General features: G+C 46.4%; 1 protein-coding gene across 2 annotated transcripts; it reads right to left on the bottom strand.

The window, feature by feature from the left end:
- Positions 1 to 10,788: 10,788 nt before the first annotated feature.
- Positions 10,789 to 23,933, bottom strand: TXN2 (thioredoxin 2). Of its 2 annotated transcripts, none has more exons than XM_028746883.2 (4): positions 23,782 to 23,933; positions 20,672 to 20,952; positions 18,483 to 18,606; positions 10,789 to 12,360 (listed from the first exon to the last, which is right to left on the bottom strand). In XM_028746883.2, exons 2-4 carry the CDS (start codon positions 20,950 to 20,952, stop codon positions 12,244 to 12,246), a joined length of 522 nt encoding a protein of 173 aa, XP_028602716.2. In that variant the 5' UTR covers positions 23,782 to 23,933; the 3' UTR covers positions 10,789 to 12,243. The 2 variants fall into 2 exon arrangements, with proteins under 2 accessions (XP_028602716.2, XP_028602714.2); XM_028746881.2 differs by lacking the exon at positions 23,782 to 23,933 and adding an exon at positions 23,635 to 23,658.
- Positions 23,934 to 24,943: the final 1,010 nt, after the last annotated feature.

Genomic DNA, 24,943 nt, shown 5'->3' with positions numbered 1-24,943 from the left:
GAAATTTAATAGTTGGCAGGAATCCTTAGGCTTAGTCAAATGGAGGTTACCTGAGCATTTCTCAGGTTGGCCCTTAAATCCATGTTTCCAGTTTCCCATTCCATTGCTCATTCCTGCTCAGCTAACAGCCAGACAATCCTCCAATCTTGATTTTGCAGAGCCTCTCCTTCCTTGTCTGTGTGCCCGCCATCCCTTTCTCTTGCACAATGCCTCTTACCATCACAGAATCCCCTATGTGTTGTCTGTAGTTTTATGAACATTGTCCGTGTCACCGGTGAGTGCTGCTGTGAATCATGCATGACAGCATAGCTTCCATTGTTGCTAGGTTTGATTTCACTGCTAGGAAAGTGTAAGTGTCCCACTAACTTTACATCAGTGCCCAACATAGGGCGGCAGCTACATAAGGCCCAACATAGGGCGGCAGCCGTCTTAGCTGAACCATATGATTACACTGAAAGATGTGTGAAGTGGTCTGAAATGCAGGACAGGAATTGCTTGTCTGTAGCGGCTCCAACCTCATGACATTTGCTTTTACTACTGAGACCACCCTAACCTGATGTTTCAAAGCTACCTTTCTGAGCAGGGAAGATCCATGGTACAGCTGCTGCTGCCTGCAGAGCTTCACTAGTGTTGTGGTGAGGCAGTGTAGTATAGTAGTTAGAGTGCTGGATGAGGAGCTGGGAGACCAGGGTTCAAATCCTTACTTACCCATGAAACCCACAGGGGGACCTCACCCTAACCTTCCTGCTGTGAGGATAAAAAGAAGTGTAGAACCATGGTCATCACCTTGAGTTCCTTGGAGGAACATTGGGATATGAATGTAATAAGGCCTCCCCCTGACATGACCCCCACAGCAAGCACCCTACTCTTGGTCCCTCCATGCATGAAGAACCACAAGTGAGTCAGTGCTGGTGGTAGATAGCTCAGCGGCTGCAGGCCTTGGCCCAGCATACCTGAAGGAGCATCTCCAACCCCATTGTTCAGCCTGGACACTGAGGTCCAGTCCCGAGGGCCTTCTGGTGGTTCCCTCACTGCGAGAAGTGGTTACAGAGAACCAGGCAAAGGGCCTTCTCAGTAGTGGCACCCGCCTTGTGGAATGCCCTCCCATCAGATGTCAAGGAAATAAACAACTACCTGACTTTTAGAAGACATCTGAGGGCAGCCCTGTTTAGGGAAGTTTTTAATGTTTGAAGTTTTATTCTGTTTTTAATGTTCTCTTGAAAGCTGTCCAGAGTGGCCGGGGAAACCCAGCCAGATGGGTGGGGTAGAAACAACAACAACAACAACAACAACAACAACAACAACAACAACAACAACAACAACAACAACAACAACGTGTAGCAGGCAGCTCAGGCCTACAACCCTTCAATGCTGCTTCCTGCTCAACAGTATCTGCTGCCTAAGGCAATTGCCGCATGGTGCCCAATGGCAGGGCTGGGTCTGGCTCCCTGTGATATTTAAAACAGAACCCCTTCTCACCTGTATCAAAAATGTGTTGGCTCTTCCAGGCCTAGTGTTTCCGGAGCCAGCCATCCCCAGTCCTTTTTAGAATGGTAGAGCTGGAAGGGATTGCAAGAGTTATCTAATCCAGCCCCCTACAACGCAGGAATCAAGGGAAGTCTAATAAATTGCTAGGGATGCGGGTGGCGCTGTGGGTAAAACCTCAGTGCCTAGGACTTGCCGATCGCATGGTCGGCGGTTCGAATCCCCGCAGCGGGGTGAGCTCCCGTCTTTCGGTCCCAGCTCCTGCCCACCTAGCAGTTCGAAAGCACCCCTAATTGCAAGTAGATAAATAGGTACCGCTTTATAGCGGGAAGGTAAACGGCGTTTCTGTGTGCTGCGCTGGTGCTGGCTCACCAGAGCAGCTTCGTCACGCTGGCCATGTGACCCGGAAGTGTCTCCGGACAGCGCTGGCCCCCGGCCTCTTAAGTGAGATGGGCGCACAACCCTAGAGTCGGACACGACTGGCCCGTACGGGCAGGGGTACCTTTACCTTTAATAAATTGCTAGAGGCACCACAAAATATGCCTTTTACAGAAGGAAAACTGCCAATGCTCAAAACCTCCTCCTGCCCCAACAGGAAACTAGGCAAAACCAATGAAAGCCAGACAAATGAAGCCAGACCACCCCAAAAAAAGAAAATTGGGTAACCAAAACAACGGCAACAAACATTAAAAATAAATCTGGAAGGAGCAGGGCCCAGGCAGACTTCAAGGGTGGTGTCTGAGGGTATTGTGGTGTCCACAGATGCCATGTTGGTGGCCCCAGCTGTAAGCCATGCCACCCAACTCTTCTGGTTCTGCCTAGGCTTCTTGTCAGCCTCTTCCTGCTAGCACTGCCTTCCTCCCATGTCTCTCGCTCACAAGCATCGACTCTACTTGGAAGAAGCAAAGCTTGCATCTACACTACCAAAGCTCGGAAACAAGTTAAAGTACTGTATGTCACTCTAAAAGGCTTGTGATTAGGGATTAATATCCCCAGGGAAAGAAGGAAAAATGTGGAGAGCTAGAGAGCATGTTGTGGATGCGGGGGGGGGGGGGGGGAGAGGCTTCCTGTCCATTGCCAAAAAGCTGTTTAATTATAAACACTGAACAATAGCTCTTCTTGTTTCTGGAGCTACTAAATCAGACACCTGCAGGGCTTGAAGGACGACAAGGACCTTCCTGCATGTGTGTCTGACTTTTGAAAGAAAAAGAAAAAAAAAAAAAAAAAACGCCCAGCAGTTTACATTCTGGTTAATCTTCTTTGTTCCCTGCTGAGTTAACAGTGAAGGGAATATTTCAGCCTCAGAGAGGAGGATGTGGTTACTCTGCCCTGCCTCTTTGGAGATGTAGTCTCATCTTTCAGACATGTTTCTCTAAGCAGCCAGGGGGGTGATTTTCTGCATTAACCCTGAGTGAGCTCTTAGCCTCCTGCAGAGCATAGTTTATCCAGCGTTAGTCACTGCCTTAGGGGGAGACGCTGAGATCCTCCCATGATGCTCAAAAAGTACTGCATAAGACTGCTGCAGGACAGATTTACTAGCCAACTATTTAAGGTGCAATTAATTTCTACAGCACCCTCCTAGTTCAAAGTGTTTCGCAAACATCTGCCAGTTGGCACCGGCCATTACAACAGTTAAGCTTGCAAAATCATTTGTTGTCTACTCCCATCCCCAAATGCAACATGTTGCTTCTGATTAGTACAGTGTTTGATACCTCAGTGTCTGAGGGTATTGTTTTACACAGAGGGTCTATCTACCAGTGCTTTCCTTATCATCAAACCCCTGATGAGGGGTGTGAGCTTTTCTTACTTGAAACTGTTTCATCAGACTATATATGGTTTTGTTTTGATTTTTAAAAAAACACATATAAGATGTTGATAGACGAGGGGTTGTGGTGAAGAAAAGGATCTGAAAGGATTTGCAGGCGAAAGATGGCAAAGATGTGTGCGGCAAAAGAGAATGGAACAGAGCAGGGATGAAGAATCTGGGGCCCTCCAGATGCTGCTGGACTGCAACTCCCATAATTCCTGTCCATTAGCCATTCAGGTTGTGGCTGATGGGCTTTGGAGTCCAAAAGCACCTAGTGGATGACAGGTTCCCCACATCTGGAAAAGAGGACCACCCTTTGGAAGGACAAAAGCCAGCCATTCTCAGACTCTTAACGCTAATGTTAATTGGAATAAGACGTGCCTATGCCATTTATGTAACACACATATTTTGCATCATGTATATATTGGGAATGTGCAATCTTGGCTTGTGTCTAGACACAAGTGGGCATACGTAACCAGCGCTACAAAAACCTGTATGTGGGTCAAGCCTTTATTTCCCATGCAGAAGTAACTGCTGAACAGGGATCTCATTACATGCCAAGCATAAGCACTGGGGTGCCGCAGGAACTTCTCGTAAATCCATTTCACCATATGCAAATTTAATACATGGCCTATGCCCAATCATTTGGCAAAACAAATCCAGGCAAGCACTCAGGAGCATCCTACAAATGAGAGGTGCTGCCTTCAGTAGCTGCAGGTCCATGGATCATATTGCAACCCCAATTAACCAGGTGCTTTCCAGATGAGTTTGGCTACAACTAGCATGGTCATGGTGGCTGCAGCTGATGGGAATTGTAGTCCAAAACATATAGAGGGCACCAGGCTGATGAAGGTGATGCACTGTGCTGCAGTTAATAATATGTATTTAAACTGAATCCTCTCTCAAAATATTTTGGATGTGCTAGTCCACCAAGCAAAGATTATTGGCACTGGTCTTTTGGGGATACTAAATTCATTGGTTCTGAAGGACTGCCATCATAAGAGGAAACCAGCCTGTTAAGTTTCCATAGGTACAGTAAAACTTACCATAGCAATTCATTTTGGATTCTATATATAGGCATACTGATGGCTGTGAACAAGGCCAATGGAAAGAAGCAAAAATGCTGCGTTTGTTTTTGGTAGGTTTCCCCCACCCAAAAGCAAGACTATATGACTACTTAGGTGTTATATGAACCTTCACTACACTAAAGAAGTTTCTAATCCTAGGTTAAATTGCTATGAACAGTGAGATCCTGCCCATAACACTCAGGGCTTTTCCACATTTACCTTTTGCCCTGCCGTTTGCAGACAGAGGTCAGAGCTTTAACGCTCTGTGTCTGAGCATTGAGGGTTTTGGTTTTTTTGCACAGAGCTTTCCCTGCAAAAACCTGCTCTTTAAAGCTGAATCAGAGCAAATGTCAATTTGGGTTTTCCACAGATTGTTGTTTGCGCCAACTGAACTTTAAAGAGTGGATTTTCACAGGGAAAGCTCTGGAGCAAAAAGAAGGGCGCTCGGACACAGAGCTTTAAATTGTGGACTGTGCCTGGAAAGAGCAGAGGAAAGGTAAGTGTGGATAAACCCTCAGATAACAAGCTTCTAGTGTATAAATACTGTGCAATGTCCATCTTATAGGGGCAACTTGCACCTAGGCAATAACTGATCAAAACATGGACAAGGCGGAGAAGAGCACTAGAAGAGAGATAGCTCAGATGGTAGAGCATGAGACTCAGAGTCATGGGCTTGAGCCCCACGCTGGGCAAAGATACCTGCATTGTAGGGGGTTGGACTAGATGACCCTGGGGGTCCCTTCAAATTCTACAATTCTATGATTCTAAGTAGTCTTGTAAAGAGACTAACCACCAGCCAAGGACAATCAGAGATGGACATCCTATTAATAAGCTCATTGTGACAGGTACATTTCAAAGTTCCTAAATGCAAACATAGCAATAGCATAATAAATGTCAATAATATAAAGGAAGAAAAATCAAAAGTACCATCAGCTAGCTCAGCTTCAGATTTTAAACCCCAAGGCCTCCAAAACAATTGCTAGAAATAACATCCTTCTAAGAGCAAACCCACTTCTCTTGAGTGCAGAGCCTTACATAGCCAAAATAATACCATTAACACACACAAAGGGATGGATCGGCAGATTTGAAGAAACCTCAAGATTTGCAGAAATACAAAAAAGTTTTAAGGGGGGGGGCTAATGGGGAGTAATCCCCAAGCAGCCCAGTGATGACTAAGTATGCTGAGTGACTACAGAATGCCAACTCATTGTTTGGGGTGAGGGGATGGAATTAAATATCCTGGGGGAAGGCAGGGCTGGGTATCTGGAACCCCCGATGGGAACAATCCACTCCGCAACATCTTGTTGCAGCTTGCTTTTCTTTTATGTGATTTCACAGCCCGCTGCTCTAACCACTGGGCTGTACAATCTCAGGCATATTCAGGTAGGTGTGTGACCTGTTAAAACACCAAGGCTGGCAGTCAAGGTAAAAAAAATATGTATATAAAAATAAGCGAGACAGGAACATTCTTCCGTCAGCTATTTTAGGAACAGGAGGTTTCGAAGTCAGTAGTGCAGTGGTACATAAATTGCGATCACTGAAGCAGAGCAAAGCGCTTTCTGCAAAAGAGGCACACTGCCCTTTTTAGTAAGACAAGACTAGAACAATGCAAGCGGGACCTGCAACTAAATGTTGCGGTGCATCCCCAGTGCCTAAGAGGAGCGTTCCTGTTCCAAGGCTTCAGACAACCTGGAAAAGGAGCCTTACAGTACTTCTGCAGACTTTGAGGAGGAGAGAGAAGTTACAGAAGTGAGGAAGGCATAAAGAATGCCTTTCTCACACACCCCACCCCACAGCCCCCCAAACCAAAAGAGGGCTAAAGGGTTGCTAGCCGCCTCAAACCTGAGTATTTTACAATATAGGTATCCAAGTGGGATCTGTAACAAAGTGTTGCAGTGTAGCTGCCAGCCAGCCACGCCCCTTTCCAGGGCACTACATCCTATCCTCCCTCCTTGCTCATTTTCCATCCCCTCCCCAACGGTATGCCTGCATTCTGGGCTCACTGAGAATACTGTCCCCATGGGGGTGTTTTTAAGTCTGCCCCCCGCACTTACAATTCCCTTCCGCCTAAATATTTTTAGCACTTCTGCAAACCTCAGGGTTCCCCCAAACCTGCCGACACTTCTTTCTCAGAGGACCTCTTTGGCTCCAGGCCTGTCTGCACTGGTCACCTGAGATGGCGTTTAGAGGGGGGTGATGACGTGTCTTAAGCTAAGCTGGACAGAGAAGCAAAGCTGCAACTAAAAGGGGGTGGAGGGAAAACAGGACATCTCAAGAAACAGACTTACCCCTGTGTTTTCCATCCAAACCAGCAGGCAGTTTCCCGGGATGTATTTGCACAGTGTGTTGCTGTCTCCTGCCTCTCATTTAAGACTTCCCCACCCCCACCCCCTTGTTTCCAGAAACCTGAGGCCTGAGGCATGCACACAGGTATTTGTTTATCCATGCACACCCAGCCCCACAAGTCACCCACCCTCCCTGTGCCATGGAAGTCTCAGGTCCATTGCAGGGTTGCACACAGTCCCCCCCCCACAAAGCTATAATTCTCGGCATCCTTAGCAAACAATAGTTTCCATGATTCTTTGTGGGGAAGCCATGTGCTTTAGATGCACTGCGTGTCATGAGAACTTCTGCCGACATGCTGCTTTAAGTGCTTTCCTTCCCAGCAGTGCAGCATGACTGCAAAGGCCTTTTCGGTGGTGGCCCCTCTGAGTTCTGAGTTCCCCAAGAGACTGCACCTGGCAACAATTTTACAAGTTTTTAGGTACCAGCCAGGCACTCTTAATCACCCGGGCATTTTTGTGTGTGTGTGTGTCGTTAATTGTTTCAATGTATACAGCTCTGAAAAAACTGAATTTGACAAAAGGGTGGCACATGTGAAGGCCAAAGAGCAGGCAAGCGCCCTTCTCTTGCTAGTAGTGATCAGCCAGGGCCCACAGCAATTCCCTTCTGCAGAGGCAAAAAGGGAGAGGCAATTAAGTCAGGGCTGGCTGCATAACAGTAGCATCTTTGCCCTTCTGCTTCTCTGACATTTTCAATTCATAACTCAAAAAGCATCCAAAGCCTCCAGAGATTTTAGGCCATTTTAAAAGCTGCTAGTGATTTGGAGAGGGCGAGAGGGAGGAGATGCATGTGGCTCTCTTTCTTCTTCGCTGAAATACTCACAGGCACCCACCCACCCCACTTTGTATTAGAAAGAATCAGCAATTGTGACTGTCACAAAGTGATGCACATATTAGGGGTTGCCAGTAAATCTCCAGCTTGTTGTACACGATACCACCCAGGCCCCAGAGCCTTGGAAGGAAGCGATAAAATAGCCAATTTATGCAGGCTCTTAAATACACAATGCAAAGTCACAGTGGCCTGCAGCTGTTTTTTCCTGTTCTGTGTTTATGGCAGGGCACTGAAGTTAACCACTGTAGAAAACATACCAGGCCTGCTCCCCCTCCCAGACTTTTCCTGCACGTCGCTGACAATGCCTCCCTTTGCTACAGGCAGGAAATGTGCCTGCTCCAACTATGCATAACGCAAGCATGGAATTTGGCACCCGGGGCTGGAATTAAGTCTTGAGAAGCTAAGCTTCTATCCCTCATTGTCGCAGAGAACAGTTTCAAGCTGTGATGAAAACTCTTCAAATCTGAGACATGAAAGAGCATTAGGTCCCATGAATAATGGAGGCAGCCTTATTTAGATCCACTGAAGAAGCACAAGCCCTGCTAGATCAAACCAACAGCCAATCTGATCCAATAGCCTGCTTCCAGAAGTGGCCAACTGGATGCCTTTGGGAATCCCACAAGCAGGATATGAGTTCAGGACCTTTCCTGTTCATGTTCGCCAACACCTGGTATTCAGAAGCACAATGTCTCTGATCCTGGAAGTACTATGTAGTCAAGACTAGTAACCTTTATGCTCCATGAATTTGCCTATTCCCCTTTGCTTTAAGTTGGTAGCCAGCATACTTTATCCAAAAGCCAGCATAGCCAGCCAGCATCACAGCTTATGGCAACAACAGTAGTGGCAAGTGTCCCTTGAGACTGGTGTAGCAGATAACAGGGAGGTCAAAGGTGGACAGAACCAAAGCGAACTAATTCTGCTTTTGTCCCCATCCTTCTCCCTGCTCAGTTCTGCAGGAGGTAATACTGAGACTAAAGAGGAGGAAGCTGACAGCTAAGGTCGCAGTCTGGACTGGCAGATGGAGGTGAGGGCAGACAGAGGCTGCTGGGCCAGTGCTCAAAAGGACCAGCCTCCCCTGGGTAGCAAGTTCCATCCTTTAACTATGCCCCGTGTTGACAAAGCACTCCTCTTTGATCTTGTCCTACCATGCAGCATCACTGGACGCACTATGAGAGAGGAAGAAGAACGACTGCTCACTTTCTCCAGATATCACCTCCAGGATACTGATCGACAACCCTAAATCAGAAATGAGACAAGACACTACTTTGGCTTTCAGTGTTTTGCAACAAGAGAGAGCGTTGTAGTTAAGTGGACATTGGAGGGGAAACTCTATGGAGGCAAGACACCATGGCTTGCATTTCATGCAGCCGTAATTGTCCCATCTGTACACGGATTTACACTTGTGCAATGGGATGTTCCTCCTCCCCCTGCACATAGACTCATCGAATTGTAGAGTTGGAAGGGACCCCAAGGGTCATCTAGTCCAAACCCCTGCAATGCAGGAATCTCAACTAAAAGCATCCATGACAGATGGCCATCCAACCTCTGCTTAGAAATCTCCAAGGAAGGAGAGTCCACTACCTAGTGTGGGAGTTCCTTCCACTGTCAAACAGCTCTTGCTGTCAGAAAGTTCTTCCTGACGTTTTGTGGGAATCTCCTTTCTTGTAATTTGATTCCATTGGTTCAAGTCCAGCCTCCAGAACAGAGGGAAACAAGCTTGCTCCATATTCCATGCGACAGCCCTTTAGATATCTGTCTAGCCCCCTCCGCAAATCTGCTCGACAGGGTTTGGAGATCCCCCAGAACAGATTTACGAGGCATGCAAAGGGAAGGAGGGTGGGGGGAGCTGATTTGCACAAGTGTAAATCCTCATACTGACAGGACAGTTATTTAGCACTGTTTTTGATACAAGCCCATGCCCTTTCGAACCATTCCCAAGAATCCTTAATAACAAATACCTAACATTTTGTTTGAAGTTTCATCTACAAAATTTGATCCCCATAGCAAAACCTCTATAGCAACAGTCAAGGACAAAATTAAGAGTCCAGCCTCCTCCCTCTTCCTGGTACCATTTCCTGAATCTGGCTGGGCAGCCTCCTTGAGGATGCTGGCAGGAACATTGCTGCCTGGGCATTTAGGGCTGTCTCAAAGGAAGAGAACTCCTTTAAACACTTTCTGATTGCCTTGTGCTGTAAGGAAGTGGGCAAAACTCCCTCCTCTCCAAGAAACCCCTTCAGATCTTGACTCTGTACATAGATAGAGAGAAGAGGAGCATGCAAAGAGGCAAGAAAGTGTTATGTGCAAAAACCAAGGACAAAAAAATGTTAGCTTCGTAAAAAATCTACATGTGTCTGCAACAGAAGCATCTATGAAGCTAGCAGTGAGTGCTAACGAGCCTTTCATATTTGGTTTTTCAGGGTCAAAGCTACTTCCTCATCCAAAGAGAAAAAGGATGGGTGTGGCAGGTGAAGAGGCTGGCCACATGAAGGAAGCAGGCAGCCACCCGTGTGGTTGAAAACAAGACACTTCTAAGGGAAGAGCAGAAGGGGAGAAGCTGGGAGGATTTACATTAAATCACGGGTGAAAACAATTTTTTAAAAAAACAGCCACTATGATCTAAAGGTTAGAGTAGTTCCAGCCTAAAGGTATGAATTATTCACTCTGCTGTGTAACATTTCCCCCAATAAGGTTATGGCTTGAAATATGATTCCGTTTCAAATAGCTGAGGGCAGAACCATAAGGCAAAAAGGAAAACCAGACTCTGTCTTCTTTTAGCTGCTTCTTTTGAAACCTTTGCTCAGCAGCAGGCTGTTACGTCAAACTGAGTTCCAAGAAGCCCTAATGGCAATGGGCGGCTAGATCTAAAAGCTCAGCCCTTCCCAGGTTTGCAGGTGTTTTCAACACAGGTTTGGCATTCTATAAAACCATGTATAGGAGGCCCAACTGGTGCAGTGGTCCAACAGTGAACAAAATAATTTTTGCTATGCAGCAAAAAGAAATTTAATAGCTTTCTCTGGGACATATTGACAAGTAGCTAGCTCAGCATCCTATCTCTCCCATATCAGCCATTTGCATGTTTTAAGGAAGAAGTATTCCTATCCATCACGCTCTCTGCCTCTGGCAAGGATTAGCATCCCTGTTTAACAGGAAGCATGTAGCAGCCCCAGGCACTGAGAACTCCCAACTACTGCCAGCTCCCACATTTTGACTGTTTAACCGCTAGGGCCATACATAACAGAAACAGAGACTGCTTGGTCCTTAGAAAAGAGTCACCAGTGTTTTTATTTTCTATGAATTTGGCATCGATGTTCCCAGCTGTGGTTATATTGTTTGCCAGTGCACCACCCCCTTCCTGAAGATTTCAGAGATGATCTGCAAAGAAAGCATTTCATGTTCATCACTGAAAAACTTCAGGGCTGGCCTCTGTTAATGATGGTGGAATGGGCCATCTCAAGAAACAGGTGGGAAAATGTCATGAAAGTAGTGGTGGGGAACATGTGGACCTCCAGATGTTCATAGAATCGTAGAGCTGGAAGGGACCCCAAGGGTCATCTAGTTCAACTCCCTGCAATGCAGGAATCTCAACTAACACATCCATGACAGATGGCCACCCAACCTCTGCTTAAAAATCTCCAAGGAAGGAGAGTTCACCACCTCCCGAGGGAGACCATTCCACTGTCAAACAGCTCTTACGGTCAGAAAGTTCTTCCTGGCATTTAGTCGGAATCTCTTTTCTTGTAACTTGAAGCCATTGGTTCAAGTCCTATCCTCTGGAGCAGGGGAAAACCAGTTTGCTTCATCTTGCTGGATAACAAACTCCCATCATCACTGATTCCTGGCCAAGCTGGTTCAGGCTGATGGGACTCCCTATCCCTGCACTACTTTTGTCATGAAGACTGGCATCACTGCAACAGGCTGCCTAAGTATCTTCTAGTTTGGTGAAGGACGGATGATCCCAAGACCCTCTTTGCCAACACTCCCCTGCTCAAACCCACAACCGCCCAAGCCAAGTGGAAGGGCTTCAGCTTTCCTGAAGAAGGGAAGAACCTTCTCTCTCAGCTCATGAAGAATTATCTACAAAAAAGGGAACGGAGCAATTACTAAAGCTGTCTTTATTACAGATCTACCAAAAAAAAAAAAGGGGGGGGGGAAGATTCCAAACAATGTTTCTCTTCATTTGGTTTATAAACAGCAGCGCACAGGGAGGGGTGTGTGTTGCAGCAGTGGCCAAAGAGAGCCGCATGATTTAAAAGTACCCTTGGACAGAGAGGGTGGGAAAGGACACAGACTGGAGAGATGTAGCAGGGGAACTGGTTTTTCTAAGAAAGTCTGCCACCAACTCTCACGGGCAGCAGCTATTAATTGTACAGGATCTGGACTGGAGCAGGATGAGGGTAGCTTCTCCCCTGTCTTTGTTGGGAGTCTTCCATTTCTTGCCATGGCTATTTGCAAGCAGGCAGCAGGCTCTATTCCTCTTCTCCCACGGAGTCACCAGCCTTCCCATCAAGCTCAGAACCATGGCTGTTTGTCCCCACCTCCCAAGGAGAAGGCTAAGCTAGAAGGGTGCAGCCTGTTCCCTCCCAAAACCGGACACTAGCCCAACTTCTCCAAGGCAGTTCCACTGTCCCTCATCTCCTCCCAAGGAACTAGGCTTAAAAACAAAAAGGGGGAAAAGTCCTGGGGCATATTCACACACTTGGCCTGGCTTGCTCAAGGTCCCATAAGTTTCTTGAGGAAGGCTTCCAGCTGATCCTCATCTTTTATCCCTACAAACTTATCCACCACATCGCCGTTCTTCATAGCCAGGACTGTGGGCACTGCTGAAACCTAGGAACAAAGAAGGAAAGATAGAATAATAGCTGTGCTCCACTGACCTGTGAACATCATTTCAGAAGTCAAAGCAAACATTAAAACAAAGGTGGGACGCTGTAAAAAAAGGTGAATGATTAATGTTTCCTCACATTGGAGAGCTCCTAAGAAATTGAACAGGATCACTTGGATTTGGGGTGGGGTGGGGGTTGTTTTAATTTTAGAAAGATGACTGTCAAAGGCGTACAGCTCCAGCATGGAGTTTGCATTTGGCAGAAATGAAGTTTCTGCTGGTACTCTGATGATAACAAATGCACTTTCCTGCTTGGAAAACAGAGTAAGGCAGGGATGGCTAACCTATAGCCCTCCAAATATGACTGGACTGCAGCTCCCATCAGGCCCAGCAAGAATGGTCTGAGGCAAAGGTCAGGGGAAGATGGGAGTTGTAGTCCAACAATATCTGGAGGGCCACAGTTTTCCCCATTCCTGGACTAGAGGGAAGGAGGAAACTGCCCCAGTGTGAAGCTGCACTGCCAGTTTTCTGAAAAGCAGGCTCTCTGGTAGAGGAAGAGCTGACCAGGATGCACTCTGCGGCTGCTTAAAAGCTCACCATGCAGTTTGTGTAGCTGTGCAGAGGCATGGCATCTGACTGTCACCTCTGACCATGTGGTAAGAAAGTGTTACTTCCCCCTACTCCCTGCCCAGTTGCACAGGTTTATAGCTACACAGAACTTATAGTACTGCTGGAGGGCTTATGGTTATAGCTTTCCAGACAGGAAGCTTTTAAGCAGCTCCTCCTTGGCTCCTGATCATCTATTTCTAGCCCACAACTGACATCAAGTTCACATATAGCAATACTCCAGTTCTGCAGATGTCATTGACTGACTTCTTATCCCTAAATGTGGTTTTAACTGTGCCCAAACAGAAGCAGAGAGAAAAATGGATGTGTCCCTCTTTGCGGTGTCAAAGTGGTTGAAGAGTGAATATGACAGACTTACAACATCCAGGATGTGTTTGTGTGTGTGTGTGTGTGTGTGTGTGTGTGTGTGTGTGCTTTAGATAGAGGAGGCTCTACATTTGCTTATTTTGTACAATCATTTCTGCCTGTCACAAGGAGGGCACTGAATCTCTGTCCTCTGGAATCCCACCCCTCTGCCTTCAAAGGGTTGTTCAGAGATTCGCTAGGCGGTTTCAAACCTGAATTTGCATCCAAAGTAACTACAGTGGTACCTCAGGTTACATACACTTCAGGTTACATACGCTTCAGGTTACAGTCTCCGCTGACCCAGAAATAGTACCTCGGGTTAAGAACTTTGCTTCAGGATGAGAGCAGAAATCGTGCTCTGGCAGCGCGGCGGCAGCAGGAGGCCCCATTAGCTAAAGTGGTGCTTCAGGCTAAGAACAGTTTCAGGTTCAGAACGGACCTCCGGAACGAATTAAGTACTTAATCCGAGGTACCACTGTAACATGCTTTATATCAGGGCTGGGGGAACCCATGGCCCTCCAAATGTTGTGGGACTCTCCATCAGTCCCAGGCAGCATGGTCAATGGCCAGGAACGATGATGGGAAATGCAGTTCAACATCTGGTGGGGGGATATCCAACCTCTGCTTTAAACACAGACTGAGGCCTTCAAATTTCTTAAAGGGTCGCGCACAACTACTGAATACACATAGCCCAGCCACCAGTATATTTATTCTAAGAGTGGTGAAGCAGAACACCAGAAGGCCACATTTGTACCATACATTTAAAGCACTATGATACTACTTAAACAGTCATGGCTTCCCTGCAAATAATTATGGGAGCTGCCGTTTGTTAAAGGTGCTGGGAGGTTATAGGAGGTCTCCTATTCTTCTCCCAGAGTTCCCTGGGAAGAGGGCTTGACTGTTAATCCACTCTAGGAATTGTAGCTCCGTAAAAGGAATACAGGGTCTCTTTAACAACTCTCAGAACCCTTAGCAAACTACAGCTCCCAGAATTCCATGGGGGAAGCAGGGACTGTTTAAAGTGGTATTGTAGCTCTCTAAATGTATGGTGTGAATGTAGCTCACGTTTCTGGAGTCATGCTACACTCATCCCCCTCCTGCAAGTTGGCTTATTGATCTATCAGCTTCTTACTGCCCAGTTTTGACTAAGGATTGAGAGGACAGCCAGGGATCAGGCAACAACAGGAAGAGGACCTGCAGGGGCTTGCTAGCTGAGTACTGCAGGGCCCAGTGCTTTAAAACCACAGGCTACCCCCCGCCCCACATGTGAGCAAGCCCATTAAAGTAGTCCAGAGACTGACAAGAGAGGAATTTGTAAATATTTCAGAAGGGGCTGACACATTCCACAGCTCCCCTCTGGCGCCCTTATCTGCAGACAGCTCAGCCACTGGGTCGTGTCCTATCCTTATCTTGCCTGCTGTCCATCCCTGGAATGTGCTTTCTCATCAAACACGCTCCCAGCTGCGCTGCGTCTTGCAGCCATCAGCAATTTGCCACACGCAAAGCCTCCCCAATGGAAAGCCCTGGGAGATCTGGCTTCTCTTTTCCACCAACGCTCTGGGCTCAGAAGGCCTGTTTCAGCTGGGCCCCACCCTTTCCCCTCTGCTGGCCAATGCACTGCAGCTCCTTAAGGGTGCCACATCCTATGGTTACTCCAGGATGTGTGTGTGTGTGTGTTTTTAAAAGAAAAACCTAATGAAGGCTCAACATGCAACAGATTATAGTTTATGGTTAATTGATGTTCTTTAGTGCCCTCTAGGGGACAACTATAAAAATTCCTGGGCCCTCAAAACACTCCCAGAAAGCTCCTCTTTTCTTCATTTTTAGAAAGAGCCAGATGCTTTACTTGTGGGGACATGTGGGATGCAAATAAGCTATAAAAGCACTTTATAGAGTGAGGATCCAGTACCCTGTTCTCCCCGTGCCCAAATTGCAGCCACAAAGCAGGGAGCAAGCTGTATATAAAAATGGCTTGCCCTGAGTTACACAGGAAGTCTGGGGCAGAGCAAGGTCTCCTGGGTAGAATGCAAAGACTGTTAACTGCTGAGTCACTCTTCCCGTCCACAGTTTAACACTACAAGGGCTTTTTCTATGCTAGGCATAAATCAATAGGGTGTGGAACATTTAATCGTTCCCCATCCATACCAAGACAGACTCAAAATCTGAATTTAATTCCTGACATGTGAAAAATATATGCTAAGTAAAGGAGAGGCAGCTAAGGCCCTCCATTCTTTGAAAACTGGCAAAGACTCCTTAGAAAGCTGTGATTAGGGTTTGAAACTGAATGAAGGTCATAAGAAGATATTAGGCAGGAGGTTTTGAGTATTATGTATGACCTTTATAATTATATGCTTGGCAGTGCAAGAAGAGTTTGTGTGTGTGTGTGTGTGTGTGTGTGTGTGTGTGTGTGTGTACGTACATGAGCATCTACCTACAAAAGTTCGAAGCCTAGATTTCAAGGTAGGGCCGGGAATGTCCTCTGCCTGAAATCCTAGTGAGTTACTGCCAGCCAGTTTAGTAGACAACTTTCACAAAAGTCTAACTTGATATAAGGCAGCTTCCTATCTTCCTATGCTTTTTGGTTCACGGCTGGTAAGCGTTTGCTATTTTAAGAATTTTAGGCAATGTCTTTAAACGAGCAGCAGCTGACCCACTTTCCAGCTCACCCCATACCCCGCGAGGGGTGGGTTTGTTCTACTTCTTCCCCCAAATGCCGCCAGAGGGGCTTCTGAAGGAGCATATTTCCTTGAGGGAAGGGGAGAAGAAACAGAAATAGCTTCTTCGTGCCAAATAGCTGCCTTTTAGGTTTTAATTTTATCATCATTGCTTCTCGCCGTAATAGGTTTATTCAAACTGCTTTTGTTGGGTCCACCTGAAAGGCAGCATATAAAATAATGATTGGTTACAGGCCACGTTGTTGAGGTGGGACATCAGGACTCTGGGCAAAGGAGACCAGAAGTTCTCTTTGTTCATTCCACTCACAGCACCATCTGTAAATCACCCAGCGGCTGTGCGAAGAGAAGGGTCACCACTGGAACACTATTGACTCAACTGGAACATAACAAGGGATGGTGGCAGCAAGCCAAAGTTAAGAGGTGGTGGGGAAACTGAAAGAGTTCAAGGCAAGGTGGTGGCAGGCTGAGACAGGCCCCTCTTCCTGCCTCTGTGGGAGAAGTTGCATAGCAAGGAGGGGCCCCTGGCCTGAAAGAGGGAGAAAGGACCAACTAAGCAAGTGGAAGAGACATGGGCAGGGCCGGCCCATCCGTTTAACAAATGAGGAATTTGTCCCAGGCAATAAACTAGGTCAGCAGGAAATGCCTAGCCATTTCACCTGCAAGCGTTGAAGAAGAAGATGCAGCAGCAGCAGCAGCAGGACTTTGGCCCAGGGTGTCCAAATGCCTTCTCTTTTTGGGAATCAGGAGAAGGAAGCTCTGGTCAGAACTGAATCCCTTCTGGGAAGAATCCCTGTGAAATTTTTTCGCAGCAGGAAAATACTTCATGGATGGATGCTCCATTGGGACAGCTCCGGAGCCCAGGGCAGGTCAGGGCCTGCGCGAAGGAATGTACAGGCATTCCAAGGCTCACAGAGGGGGTCCCTCCCTCCCTCTCCCTTCCAAAGAATCTGCCGCTGCAGAAAAGTTGTTGTGAAATTTCCAAGCTGAGATGGTGGGCCGCTGTCTTGTAAACAAGAGCGAGGGAGGGAAGACTGATAGGAGCGGGAGATTTACTGCCCATTTGCATGGAATCTGCAGGACTCAAAAAGCCCAGCAGAGTAGAAAATTGTTTAGGATCTTAAGGCCACAAACTAAAAAGAAGCAAAAATCATTTTGCCACATGAAGACATCTTATACATAGCACGAGGTTGCTGGACTTTTAGCCCAGCATTGCTTACTTCAGCTAGTAGTAGCTTTCCAGGATCTTAGGTGCCTCAGTGCCTATTAACTGGAACACTTTTAATCAGAGATACAATATGGGGCTTTATTCCTGAAAAGCGTACACTCTTTCACTAAGCTATGGTCTTGCCTTTAAGTGAGAATGTAGAGGGAAGGCCAAGCATAGCTTTTCTTGTTTTTAAAGTGTCCACCACCAATTTCCACTGCCCCTCTACCCTTCTAAATTTAAGTATCAGACAAAACTCTTCTTATGTCCTAAGCGTCAGAGGAAAGGACCAGCCTTCTGTAAAGCTCTGCATATTGAATCTGGTAGCTGATATAGAAAGGATTCTGTAAAAAAAGAACAAACCAACTTTAAAAAAAAAAAGAGGGGGAGTTAAGAATAACAGAATTGTAGAGTTGGAAGGGACTACAAGGGTCTTCTACCCTCCACAATGGTCCAACCCCCTACAATGAAGAAATCTTTTGCTCAACAAGCAAACCCAGAACCCTGAGATTAAGAGTCTCATGCTCTACGGACTGAGCTATCCCAGCTTGTATGAAAAAATTATTTCTAGGCTTACTGTTATCTGGAAATGGGTCTTGGAAATACGGCTTTCTTTTGCAGGGAATGAGCATCTCTGCTTATGATCACCTTGGTTACAAATGCTATTCTTGACTCTCTGCAGTCCTGCCACCTTCTAAAGCCTGCCTTCCAGATGTTATTAAGACTCCAACTCCCATCATCCCAATCACTGGCCATGCTTCCTGGGGCTGTTGGCAGTTGGAGTCCAATGTCCAGGGGGCTAGCCTGGTTCTAAGCCATCTGATGCCTGCCTGCCTCTTGGCATCCTCCATAATGCAGCTACCCTTCCCACACAGTGACCACCAAGACTTGAGTTGGCTGCTCCAGAGTCTCTTCTATCATCACCCAGGGATTCTCTGGCCACAAACAAAGCCTTCTTGCATCACCGGACCTTCATCTCGCTTCTGCCACAGCTCCCCTATTAATTTATTGAATAAATCCATCTTCTGTCACCACTCTCTGGTTTATCTTAGTCAAGACCACGAGTCCCATTGAGCATCCTTTCCCAGCCTGGAGCTCTCCAGATGTTTTGGACAACTGTGCTGGCTGGGGCTGATGGGAGTTGTAGTCCAAAACATCTAGAGGTTGGAAAAGGCAGCTCTTCCTAGGCTCCTAATCAGAACAAATGAAGAGCAAACCAAGTTGTTCTATACAACACATATTCTGTATATTTCTTAGGAGGGTTATGAGCACTTACCTCGTATTCAATGGCTAAGTCTGTGTGGTCGTCGATATCTACTTTTGCCATCAACACCTTCCCCTTCTGTTTGGCCACTATCTTTTCTAGCCTGGGGCCCAAGATCTTGCAGGGACCGCACCACCTCCAAGGAGAGAAAAGGAATTAAGAGTTCAGTGAGGGAAAAGCAAAGGCAGCAGGAAAAAGGTGAAGCTTTTCAAAACACTCTGAACTCCTCCCCTATTTTCTGGGGTGAGCATGCCTTTAATAGCTGCAGGAGAAACCCCCTTAACTTTAAATATCAAGCCTGATATTGATGCCTGTCTTGCTAAATTAAAGAACAGCATGCATGTGCTGGGCAGGTTTACAGCAGCTTTAACAATTCAAGCGCCAAGAGCTACAAGCAGCACTTTATAGACAGCTTGGGGTGTTTTCCTGCAAGGGACACTCAAAGGTACGTTTGAGCCACGTTCATGCTGTTTGTGCCATAGGGTGAATGTGGGACAGAAAGCAGGAGAACCCCATTTTCACCAAGAGCCCTTAAAAACCCATTATACACTCTAGCCAACACAGGTGGTCTTATATTCCCTTTACAAAGTGGTCTAACATCCGCCAGAGAGAGCCCTAAGGGTTAAACAAGAGTGAGTTTGCACACTGAAGTTGCCATGTGATCATTCTGATTAAGGCATGAGCACCACAATGCAGCTTTCTGTAACCTGGTGCCCTCCAGATGTTTTGAACTACAAGCCCCAGCAGCCCTGACCTTGGCTGTGCTGGTTGTGGATGATGGGAGATGTAGTCCACTAATATTTGGAGGTCACCAGGTTGGGAGAAGCTGCTGTAATGTGTCAAACTATATCCTATCACATGCTCAGGGAAGATTGTTTTTAATGCTAGGCTGTTTCCTAAGGACGGGAGCAGAACTCTATAAAGAGAAAAATTGTAGCACATCACCTAAACTGAACCCAGATACTTGTACAGAGGTGTTTTGAAAACATCTTGGAACCCTTTCCTTATGCATACAGAAGCCAGAGCCATAAAAAAGCCCCAGATATACCACTACATGTGAGGATCACACAACAACTATCTGTTTGGCCCAGAGTATACTCATTTAGGATCCCACAGCTAGTTCTCAAGCACTGTACCTTTGGCATAATAGACCCTTGAGCTATCGCCATACAGGACAGTTTTCACAGGTGCTGTTTTTTCCTACACCAGTTTTGCACCTGAGCAGAGGAGACTTCATGTATCAAGGTCCCTTGCAAAACATACCGCGACAAATTTTGTACTGAGTCAGAAGTACAATAGTGAATGGATGCCTTTGCGCCATTTGGGTTATTAAAAAATGTAAGCATGCATTGTTTTGCTTGGTTTTGTTGAAATCAATAAAAAAATAAAAACAATATTTTGCCCTTTCAAAAAGAAGAGCATGGGGTTGTGGGTGTGGGGTGGGGACCCTCCTAATCCTTGATGCAATGACACCTGGACCAAGCTATTCCCTGCCACACCTACCTTCGTCCCTTCAGGGCTGTCTGGGACTAACTGCTTTTGAGCTGGCATATTTGGAATGAAGGTACTGAGGAAGTCAGCTAGCTCCCACTGCTTCTGTGGTCGCTAAGCAGCCACCCCCACAGTGGTTCTCATCTCCTTCCTCTCCCCCCCAGATCTGACATGGAAAGTGTCTAGCAAAACAAAAACTCCAATAGCATTTAAGAGCTGCAGGCAGACTCTTGACACAGTTCAACCAAGTTAATTTTTAAGACTGTTTTGATCCGAAAGCTCACGTAGCTACAAAGATGTTTGCAGTCTCTCTTTATTTCTAGGGAATAGCTCTAGCTATATTGCAAACAGCCACCACCTACACAATAAAAGCATAAAATAAAAACCTTTCAGCTTTTGCTATTGACTTGTAACAAACGAACAGGGAGATGCAACCTCAGCTGCATATTTTGGTTGCATGTAATTAACATAATTCAAGTAACAGAACAGGGAAGATGCCAAATTACTATTAGTGGACATGTTGCATGTCACTATCACCCTACAAGCACTTCATAGCTAGAAGGGGACTCAGAGGACTGGACCATCCACACCATTTATCCAAGGTGTGCATTTGTGCACATTGTGGTCTAATACACACATGAACTAGTGATCAGGCAGGAACTGATGCCGACAACTTTAAGCCAAGGAGAAACAAAACCCTCTGCACTCACTGGGCGTGGAAATCAATCACCACCGGCTTCTCACTCTTCAGAACTCTGTCTTGGAAGTCATCTCCATCCTGGATGTTAAAGGTGTGCCTGAAGACCAAAGTAGTGGAAAATGTCCTAGTAGTTGCAGGCACAGTAGTGAAGGGGACGGGCAGGCGCCAGGTGAGATTGCAGGGCGCAGCCGAAACCCGGCAGAGAAGCAAAGGTGGCTGTGAGCGGAGGGGCGCAGAGAGCTGCTTGGCAGGGATGGAGAGGAATGGCCTGAGGAGGAGCTTTTGGGCCATCTGCAAAATGAAAAACAAAAGCAACACAGTTGGGGGAAAGTCAACAGTGGGGGCACTTGCAGCTTCCTGAACTCTGCTGGTGTATTCCCACCACCAAGACCCCGCAGACCTACCTGTTATTTCACTGTTTCCTTCCCTTTCCAGTCAATTCCAAGGATCCCCATTCATGCCCCTATCTAGTCTCCACTGTTGCCCATACTCCTGCCTCCTAGGTTCCCAATCTTTCACCTTATCCATGCCCTCCAGAATTTCAGATACACCAATTATATTTACTGCACATACAGCACACACATCAAAGTGTTGGGCTGATGAAGAGTGAAAAGGGCAGGCCCTACCTGCAGGCTCACCATTTAACCTAAACTACCTTTTGGGTTACAATCTTATCTACTATCTTTACCCTTCAGCTCAGTCTCACTTAAGCACTGTCAGATCACATGTCAGCATGAAGGGCATACGGAAATTATGGTGAATGAAAGAAAAGATCGCCCTTTTAACTCTCTGGACAAATATGCAGTCTTTCAAACCAGGGGATGTTTGGGTAGCTCCTCCCAGTGCAGGCTGGTTCATTAGGGCAAATCTCAGTAAGCCCTCAGCCAACTTTCTTCCTGCTTACAACCAGTCCAGGGAGTGGTACTGGCTGTCACCTTCCTCCTCCTGGGTCTCAGTCCTTGTAGAATGCAGCAGGTAGGAGGAGTGCCCAAAAAGTAGTTGGCTCTGTCTGTCATTGGCTCTGGGCTCCCTTCCTTCCATTCTACCAGTCCCAGTGTGTACAAGCCATCATTGATGCTCCTAAGTCAAATCACACTTTTAAACCTTCCTTTTTGCTTACTCCTGGCTACTCCAGTCCTATAATTCTAGCCTAGTCCAAGCTGGTGGATACCAGTCTTTTTACTAAATAGCTTTTATTTGCAAGCAATGTCCTCTGGTGGCCACGGTGGGCCCAATTATCATATTGGAACATCAACATCTTCCTTTCTGTAGCACACTATTACCACTGTGATTTCGGCTGGATTTCTCAGTGTGGGAAAATGCTTTACCATTCTGATCCTAACAACCTGTGAGGCACAACTGATTGTGTGATAGGTAGAAAGCAACCTGCCCAACTTCACTTTTTGGTTATGCTTAAAATTCATTACATGACAACCACAATCCGGCTGCTCAACTAACACTTATATGCACCAACTATGGTACAAACTACTGTAGTACAGCTAGCTCTTCTGAGTGTTCAAAACACTTGACATGTATTCTGGGAAAGCTCGGTCAGTATAGCATAAGACTCTAAATCTCAAGGTTGTGTGTTTGAGCACCACATTGGGGGAAAGATTCCTGCATGCCAGGGGGTGGAATAGATGACCCTTCCAGCTCTATAATTCTATTATTCATTACCTCAGCAAGCTTCACAACAGTCCTGTAAGATTATTATCCCCACAGCAGCAAGACACTTCCATAGGGGCTAGTAGAATGCAGAAGAGTAGGAGGGCATTTTCACCAATCTCAGATAAACAACAGCACTAAGCTACCAAATTTCTTGCATCAATAGGCTGGACTAAATGACATATGAGGTCCCTTCCAAAATACTCATAAAGGATGCTATGGGAAAATTGTTATTTTATTTACTGCCTCAAAATACAAGCAGAACACAAACCAAACAAATATGTTTTCTTTAGCACTTTATGAGGTTTGCCACTTTGGTTGGTTGGTTGGTTTGGCCTAGCACCACCCACCCACCTTGAAACAAATTTTGATTGCATCTGCTTCAAAATGAGTTTTCCTAAAACACATTTACATGCAATAAAGGATGTTTTCTGTAACAAACCACCCTTTTATAAAACATTTTAACTTTCAAAACACCAAAGTTTGCAAAATTTAGTGCAGATGATTAAAAAGATATTTTCTTAAGTAAAGGCAGGCAATGTTGCATTATTCAAATACAATATTAAAACCCAGTATTAGGTAAACATTTGTTGTTGTTTAGTCGTTTAGTCATGTCCGACTCTTCATGACCCCATGGACCAGAGCACGCCAGGCACTCCTGTCTTCCACTGCCTCCCGCAGTTTGGTCAAACTCATTATTGACATGCAGTTGATATTTAACTGCTCTAAATGCATTGAAATATAACAGAAGGATATATATTTCTAACCTTCTGTCCTACCCTGGTTACCCTCCAGTCAGCTTAATTCCTAACCAAGTTTGCCAGCTCCCTGCACCTTCAACATTGGCACCTATATGCCAAGGGGTGGGGGGAGAGAACAATTTTCCTGATAGGGCAGGAAAGTGACGAGTTCCATCCGTTACATTCCTGTGCATTTGGTAATCGGGAAGGAGACGGGCGTTTTTCTGAAACTGAGCTGGCAAGGCTGCTTCCATTCCACAGCTTTTCTTTTCATTTCTAGAACAGGAAGAACTGAAGCTCGGAATCTAACCCATGGCCTCAAGACTCGCGATCTGAGAAACCCCCTCCGCCGGCCTCAACCAGAGGCTGCGGTTACGGAAGGGTGAGAAAAGCGCACTCTGCACATGTTCAGAGGCAATCTCGTCTGATCTACAAACTGGTTGAAATGAAGCCCAGCTTATTGTGCCGCTTAACTAATTGCCATCCTGGGCTCTTTGGTGGAGGCGGGATATAAGTTGAAGTAATATAATAATGGTAACCATCACAAGTAATTCACGTTTCACTTGACCTCCTCCATTTCCTCTACTAGCTCCGGTCCAGCGGAGAAAGTGTTACTCGTGAGTAAACAGGCACAGGCCCCCATCTGCTGTGCAGGCGGGACAACGACACCCCCCCCCCGCGCGCGCGCGCGACCTTCTCCCTTCCACCTTCTCACCTTTCAGCCCCTCTTTACAGTGTCTCGCGGCCGCCACACTGTGGAATCAGACGGGCCGGACTCTCCTGCCAGCCGATTGGAGCGGCCGTGGGAGGAATGTATGCATTCTAGCTGGATGATTGGCTGGCGAAAGGGAAACTGTTGAGAAACCTGGGACGTGGTTGGGCTAAGGAGGGCGCATTCGGCCCTCAGAGGAGCGCGTCTTCCGCGCGCTTATTGGTTAAAACGCCGCCGCTCCGAACGCTGGGGAGTCGGAGTTTTCACGCAGCCTCGGGTTTGATTGGCTAAAAAGTGCCAGTCGAAAGCAGGAATCTGCGTCAGCGCTGTGGCCTCGTTCCTCGCATCGGGGAGCCAAGGTCAGAGTACACAGGATGTGCCTAGGGAGGTGGTAGGAAAGGCGGGTTCCCAGCTTGTTCATTTCAGGGTTAATAAAAATAATATTTTTTTATTTACACCCCGCCCATCCGACTCTCCTAACAGCGCACCGTTATCTTGACTTAAATCAGTTAAGCTGCAATGTTTGTTTATTGTCAGACGCTCTATCTTTCTGTCTGTCTGTTTGCTTACTTATTTGCTTACTCTACCGCCCTTCATCAGAGGATCGCTTTGATTGTTAGAATAGAATAAAGCAGGGAGGGCAGAAGGCTGATCGGAATCTATTTGTAGATCTTGGGGGTGGTTCGCAGTAGATTGGCAAAAGGTTTCAGATTCTCAGTGGGAAAGTAAAACTTCCTATACAACCCAGTACTGTGCTGCTGCTCTCTGGCAGTGCACGTTGACGCTAGGACGGAGGACTTTTTTCCTACCACCATTACATTAATGCATAAAGTATCCTCAGATCTAAAGGCGAGCTACAGTGTTTCTCCATGAACTTTTATGGATTTTCAGGGCTTTTTCAGAGAAAAGAGTTATCCATGAAGTTCAAAGTTTTAGGTCGATTTGTGAAAACTACGTAGCGACACCTGCGCTGTGCTCCCTACACTTGTGTTTCACTGTGTAGCCATTTTTGCTACACAAAGTTTGCCCATAGAAAACAATTAAAAACTGCATTAAAAAAAACAAACATGGCGACGTCTTTGCTTGTTTGATTCCTTGTTTATTTGGAGGTGTGAAGAAGGTTCAAAACAAGTTATATGGGGGGTGGGGTGGGCAGGTTTGGAGG

This window comes from Podarcis muralis, chromosome 10, assembly GCF_964188315.1.
Source record: "Podarcis muralis chromosome 10, rPodMur119.hap1.1, whole genome shotgun sequence".
NCBI lineage: Eukaryota > Metazoa > Chordata > Lepidosauria > Squamata > Lacertidae > Podarcis > Podarcis muralis.
The sequence above is the reverse complement of the archived record's forward strand: the minus strand, read 5'-3'. Positions and strand labels throughout refer to the sequence as shown.